The sequence below is a fragment of the Triticum aestivum genome, chromosome 2D (genome assembly GCF_018294505.1).
Source record: "Triticum aestivum cultivar Chinese Spring chromosome 2D, IWGSC CS RefSeq v2.1, whole genome shotgun sequence".
NCBI classification, from domain to species: Eukaryota; Viridiplantae; Streptophyta; class Magnoliopsida; order Poales; family Poaceae; genus Triticum; species Triticum aestivum.
In genome coordinates, this window is record NC_057799.1 from 195490420 (window position 1) to 195497057 (window position 6638).

Here is a 6638-nt window from a genome sequence, read left to right on the forward strand (position 1 = left end):
CTCCAGAACCATGCCTTGGACAAGGCTCATTCAACAGCTGCTCCAGCGTCGGGCCTGACCCGCCGGCTCGGGGAGGGGGCCTCCCCTTGCGTCGCTGGTTATTACCCTGTGAGCTGGCGTTGGCTACGAACTCTAGGCTGCCATCGGCCTTGCGCTTGCCACCTCCTTGGTTTCCCGGGTTATGCTGAGGACCCTTGCCATTGCCGTTCTTCTTTCCCTTCCCTGTCCTTTCATCAGTGGGTCCTTGGTACCATCAGAATCGGCGTACTTGACAAGAGCCGCCATCAGTGTACCCATGTCATTGCAGTCGCGCTTAAGCCGCCCGAGTTTCATCTTCAGGGGCACGAAACGACAGTTCTGTTCCAACATTAAGACTGCAGAGCCGGAATCCATCTTATCAGAGGAATGTATTATCTCCTTAACCCGGCGAACCCAATGTGTCGTAAACTCACCCTCCTGCTGCTTACAGTTAGTCAAATCCACAATTGACATAGACTGCCTACAGGTATCTTTGAAATTTTGGATGAACCGGGCCTTCAGCTCAGCCCAAGACCCGATGGAATTCGGTGGTAGCCCTTTCAACCAAGTGCGGGCAGTCCCATCTAACATCATGGTGAAGTACTTGGCCATCGCCGCTTCACTGACCTCCAGCAGTTCCATGGCCATCTCATAACTCTCGATCCAGGCTGCGGGTTGTAAGTCAGCCGTGTAATTAAGCACCTTCCTAGGGCCTTTGAAGTCCTTGGGTAGACGTTCATTGCGGATAGCTGGCACTAAACAAGGGACACCCCCAGTCCTGGTAGGGATACTCACGTCGACGGAAGTCGTCGGATAAGCCGGGGGAGTCTGGTAAGCCGTCAGCTGAGGCACCTGCTCCGCCTCTTGCCGCGCTCTGTCTTGGTCTGCTGTGTGAAAGGCTCCGTTATGAGCCGGGCCATGGCCACGGGGCGGGTCATGGCGTCGGACGTTACTTGAGCCGGTCGCTGAGACCATGTGTCTGCTGTAACTCGGGCTCCGGCCTGGACGAGGGGTCGAGTGGATCCTGTCCCGGCTGTAGGAGTACGCCTCTTGCTGCGCCAGTGCTGTCTGAAGGAGTTCCCTGACCCGGCGGGTTTCAATGGCCGTCGGAGAGTCGCCGTCAATTGGGAGAGCCGCCAGCCGTGCTGCCGCAGCGACCATGTTCTCCAGCGGGTTAGCATAATGACCCAGTGGTATTGGCACATACTGAGGCGGGGCAGGGTGCACCTGGGGAGGCCCCATCACTTGTGGCTGAATAGGGGTCCCAGACCCGGGCACTATGACCCCTGGCGGGTTACTAGACCCTCCACCTGGCGTGTTGAAGAGGTTTCGAGGATCGTAAACCGGAGGGAGTCGAGATTGGGCCTTTTGATGCCTCCTTCTCATGACCTCATTGGACGCGTTCTGATCCATCGTGAGCCGGAAGGACTGCGCCTGGATCAACTGAGTTTGGGCGTCGAGAGCCGCCCTCTCCGCAGCCATCCTGATCCCTTCTGCTGCCAGATCCTCCTTAGCTTTCACTAGATCCAACTTTAACTGTGCCACCTCCGCATCATGCTGAGCTTGATCCGCCGGGTCAACCGCGGCGATCAACAGGGCCGTCATCTTGTCCGTGAGATCCATCAGCACCTGAGCCGGCGAGGGCACCGGGTTTCCCGCTCCTGCAACAGGGTTCTGAACGGGCTGCGCACCGGCCATGAAGATTCCAACCCGGCTTGGCGGCTCAAACGGGTCCGGAATACTGTCACCATCGGAACAACCCATGAGCCTGCCATCTTGAAGTTGATACAATGAGTTTGACTCATCGGTGGACGACTCGCCTTCAGAGCCGGCGGCCGTCTCATCACCAGATCCAGATCTATCAGAGAGCCCTCCATGGATACATCCCACAAAAGCATGCCTTAAGGCAGGCAGGGTCCGGGCGGGTCGTGCACGCTGAGCCGTCTCGATGAGATCGGCGCAGAGATCCGCTCAGGGCCCGGCTCACCAATCTTGCCAATGAAAACATGAATTCCGTCGAAGGGGACCCGGTACCCGTACTCAATTGAGCCGGCGTCGGGGCCCCAGTTTGCATCGTCGATGTAGAGCTTGCCGCGACGACTCTTGGTCATCCGGCCCACAGCGTATCCCTTGAGCCCTTCGAAGCTGCCCTTCAAGAACTCAAATCCACCGTGCGCTGGCCCCACGGTGGGCGCCAACTGTCGTGGAATTGTCACGGCAGATGTCCTCAAGCTAGGACTTAGTCGTGGAGCCATCGCCGCTAGGAAGCTTGAAGGGGTTAACGGGACAAGGAACACGAGGGTTTATACTGGTTCGGCCCCTTACAGTGAAGGTAAAAGCCTACGTCCAGTTGAGGTGGTATTGATTAGGGTTTCGATGACCAGGGAGCTTAACTGCTATGCCTGGCTCTCGATGAGATCTTTTTTGTCCCTAAACCGCTGCCGGGTCGTCCCTTTATATAGGGAGGCTGACGCCCAGCAGCTCTCAGAGTCCCGACCGGCTCATAAAAGTGTCCGGCTCGGACTCTCAACTATCCTTGCCTTACACTACAAGTTCTACCATAACAATGATTGTAACTACGGGCCTTAAGCCATATCCGGGTCTTAAACCCATCTTTGGCCCACCGTCTTCAAGCTTGGCGCCAGGCTTCTGGCGATGACCATTATGAGTAACCCGGCCCCTTCTGGCGGGTGACTCTAAGGTCTATTTCCTCAATAGGTACCATAATAAAACAACTAAAAATATTACTCTAACAATGACCATGAACATGAAGGTCTATATGGTAGGTCCACCCCTATAGACCAGTAGAGAAGCTGGGAAATATCTGTCCTGAGCAATGCTAAGAAAAAGCATCAATGAATTCAGTACCCTTTTCTCTTCTTAAATCAGTTTATCTGGAAATTTTAAAGTATTTCGCAATGGTGCACGCTGATCATTCATCTGAATAAATGGAATCAGGATCAGGAGATAAGGAAGCTTCTCAGTAACCCTAAACAAAGCTCAACTTACAGACGCTTTATCCAAAAAATCGCCATGCTGCCGATCCAAGTCGCAATTTATTCATCCGTGGCCCGCGCACTACTCGTCCTTTCCGTTGCATCACCATCACCAATTAGAATGCATCCTTTTGCTCCTAAAAACATCTTCCTGTCGTCCCAAAAGCCTATCCTGCCATGTTAACCTGAGCCATGCACATAAATGAACTGGGATCAACTTTTCTTTCCCTAAAAATTGCACATAAACCTGATTGCTACCATACCTGAAATCGTTGCCCTCCATGAACATGCCGAGAACTTGCATGCTTTCCCCTTGCATGTCACTTCAGCAGAGTATCTTCAGTCTTCAGAGTTCACACAGACCGACCAGCCGCTTTGCCATCACACCACTCGTACTGTGTATATAAGGAGGTGAGCTCGGTGACAGACAGACAGACACAACGGAAGTGAAGCATCAGTCGTTAGGTCCAGCTACTACTACACACCATGGGCAACGGCAAGGTGTACGCGACGATCGTGCTCATCAGGCTGATCTACGCCGGCATGCACATATTCACCAAGGCGGCGTTCGAGGAGGGCACCAGCACCACCGTCTTCGTCTTCTACCGGCACGCCGTCGCCGCCATCTTCTTGGCGCCTTTCGCCTTCTTCCTCGAGATCAGGTAGCCGAATAGACATGACATGCGGGTTTGTTCAGTCATCGTGAGGTCGATGAGGTCAACTGCATCGCTTAACCCTCCCGTGTTCTCTGATTTCAGGCAGGGGTCGGCGCCACCGCTGACGTTCAGACTCTCCGTCAAGATCTTTGCCCACGCCTTCTATGGGTATGCGCCGACGGTTACGACGACATCTAGATCACTGAAACTCCACTTTGTTGCTTGCTTGCTAGATTTGCTTATGGTTGGTTCTTGTGTCACTCACTCAGGATGGCTGGAACGATAAACCTGTATAGCATTGGCCTGAATTATGCTTCGGCAACCTCTTCGTCGGCCATCTTCAACATCGTCCCCGTGGTTGCATTCATCCTGGCCGTCATGTTCAGGTAAGAAACTGGAAAGGTGAAATTCTTTTAGTGCGATTTTCTTGTTTATTTATCAACAAGTGGGTTCATATATACTGTAGGATGGAGACTCTGAAGTTGAAGAGCGTCCACGGCATGGCCAAGGCCTCGGGGATACTTCTGTGCATCGGAGGCGTGGTCGCGCTGGCGCTGTACCAAGGCCCCCAGCTCAAGTCCTTGAACCACCACCCGCTCCTGCACAGCACCGGCACGGCCGTGCACGCGCGCCCGGAGAAGAACTGGGCGCTCGGCATCTTCCTCATGACCGCGTCGGTCGTGATATGGGCCCTGTGGACAGTACAGCAGGTAATACAAACTATTGCCCTGCTCCAGCTGCCTCGTGGAAGTGTACTCGTCGCTGACATTGTGTCTGTTGTTTGGCAGGGCCCCCTGTTGCTGGAGTACCCATCCAAGCTTCTCAACACGACGCTCCAGTGCACCTTCGCCAGCGTCCAGTCGTTCGTCATCGCCCTCGTCATGGAGAGGGACTTCTCGCGGTGGAAGCTCGCCGGCGGCATGAGCCTCTTCGCGGTGCTCTTCACGGTAACCATGCACAGTGTTCAACTAGCTTTGTAATGTAGGAGTAGTAGTGTCCTGCACCTGCTGGCTATCTATTTCTTGCCATGACTAAAAGCGCGCGGCGTGGGTCCCTTGTGTTTCAGGGCATTGTTGTGGCGGCGATCTCGTACTACCTGCAGATCTGGGTGATCGAGAAGAAAGGCCCGGTGTTCCTGTCCATGTCCATGCCGCTCAGCCTCGTCTTCACCATGGTGATCGCCTCCTTCCTCCTGGGAGAAGACGTGGGCCTGGGAAGGTACGTACGTACCTAAGAACCATCATCACATAACCAAAATTTGTCTGATTCTTCTTTTGATTCGTGCACCGCATCGCAAAGTAGTAAAAGAGTCCGTGTCACGAGCCACGACCCCGACCGAGCACCGGACACCTTCGCTTTCACAGATGCGAATCCAAATGCGTTGCACTTGCATATCTAATCATGTACAGTATGTATGTATGCATGACCTGTCCTGTCGCTTGGGTGCAGCATTATCGGTGGCGCGCTCCTCGTTGCCGGTCTCTATGCCGTGCTCTGGGGCAAGGGGCGGGAGGAGCGAGGGGCGGCGGTGGAGGCCGCTCTGCCGCAGAGGGGGGCGGGGGAATCAAAGGAGAGCGAGATCGTCTCCGACGCGACGGCCAAAGTTTGATGCCCACCTGGCCTCCCCTGGGTGCGCTTTGTAGTGGACCTCGAACATCTTATCTACAGTACGACTGGTGTTTTATGCCACGACGACGATGATGCTTGCTCTTCTTCAGAGTTCGGAATCATTTACGTCAGTAATTTGTCATGTGTACGAGTAGTTCTTGCAATGTTGCTAGTGTATCATCGGAAAAGGGATCACCGGCAAGATGCACGGTAGATGTCAAGTTATAATGGAATCTAGAAGAATTCATTAACATGCTACTAATGGGACTGTCCAGTATGAGTTTACCATGCAGAATTTTTGCTGATTAACCAGTTCGTCATCCAACAATTCTTTTCCCAGTATAATTACTGAGTCGCTATATTTAACTTTCGAGTGGAATGTTTTGCTTCCCCCGGTCGTAAGAAGCAGACTCCATCTAATATTCGTGTCAACTCAAATCTCAGCTCTGAATCAACATATTCATCTGCCTCCTCAATCTTTGGGTGTTGCTCATCATGCTTTGTACCTGCTCGATGCTACATGTTAAGTTTAGAAAAGAACACTATCGGAAAAAAACTTCTCACACTCCATCTAAGGCCTGTGCAATTTTGTGGTGTCGGTTTGTGTTAACAGCGCCAATCGAAAAAGTTTTGTTCATGTGGATGAGAGAGAGTGAGGAAAGAAGGGGGAGGCTATAAGGGCATCTTCAACGGCGACCCGCAAATTTCCTCTCGCATCCGTCCATGGACAGGTGAGGATCAGTCTGCGGACACGGATGCGGGAGGCAACCATCCAACGCTGCTCGCATACATTTCAAATACTTTTTCAACAAACCGGACGAAACTCATGCAAACACAACGGATTTCATATAAACCGAAGGAAATTCATTACATTTTAGACATATTTTAACTAAATAGCTAAAACTGCGTGCACATCCGGCCGCATGGAGCTTCACTCCCATGACACAGATACACTACACTAGTCTACGGCCGGCCGCGGCGGATCCCATGTCTTCCCCATGTCCGGCAGACCGCTCGTCGGACTACCGTGAGCCCTGAAGGTATATTCTTTCCCCGTATCTTCTCTATGTCCAGCTGCACCACTCATCATCAGAGTGGCAAAGGGGGTGCCTCAACTGAAGGGGATTGGGGGCTCCGCATCCGTGAAGCCCAGGTGGGGTTCGACGATGGTCCTCGCTGAACCGGGCAAGACACCGGTTGTGTACGCCGGCGTCACCTTGGTGGTGCCCTTCATGGGACCCAAGCGGCGGCTGATGAGGATATAGACCTGGGGTAGGGTAATAGGCCTGACCTATACGTCCTACCTAAGGTCCCTGTCCTAGAAGCAAAGAGGTTCAAAGAGTAAAAAGAGGGGACCCAA

The 6638-nt window shown here is 53.2% G+C and overlaps 1 protein-coding gene across 1 annotated transcript; it reads left to right on the plus strand.

Annotated features, from left to right (window-relative positions):
* Window positions 1-3370: 3370 nt before the first annotated feature.
* On the plus strand, window positions 3371-5603 carry LOC123049171 (WAT1-related protein At5g64700). Its single transcript, XM_044472149.1, has 7 exons — window positions 3371-3676; window positions 3773-3838; window positions 3940-4056; window positions 4137-4380; window positions 4459-4617; window positions 4737-4888; window positions 5120-5603. The coding sequence occupies exons 1-7, from the start codon at window positions 3501-3503 to the stop codon at window positions 5277-5279; spliced, it is 1074 nt and encodes a 357-aa protein (XP_044328084.1). The 5' UTR covers window positions 3371-3500; the 3' UTR covers window positions 5280-5603.
* The last annotated feature ends 1035 nt before the right edge of the window (window positions 5604-6638 follow it).

Bases quoted from the DNA above. Each gene is read 5' to 3' on its own strand.
- LOC123049171 (XM_044472149.1), top strand. From the start codon at position 3,501: ATGGGCAACGGCAAGGTGTACGCGACGATCGTGCTCATCAGGCTGATC. The intron at 3,839-3,939 runs GTATGCGCCGAC...TCACTCACTCAG, and splicing joins TTTGCCCACGCCTTCTATGG to GATGGCTGGAACGATAAACC. The intron at 4,057-4,136 runs GTAAGAAACTGG...TATATACTGTAG, and splicing joins ATCCTGGCCGTCATGTTCAG to GATGGAGACTCTGAAGTTGA.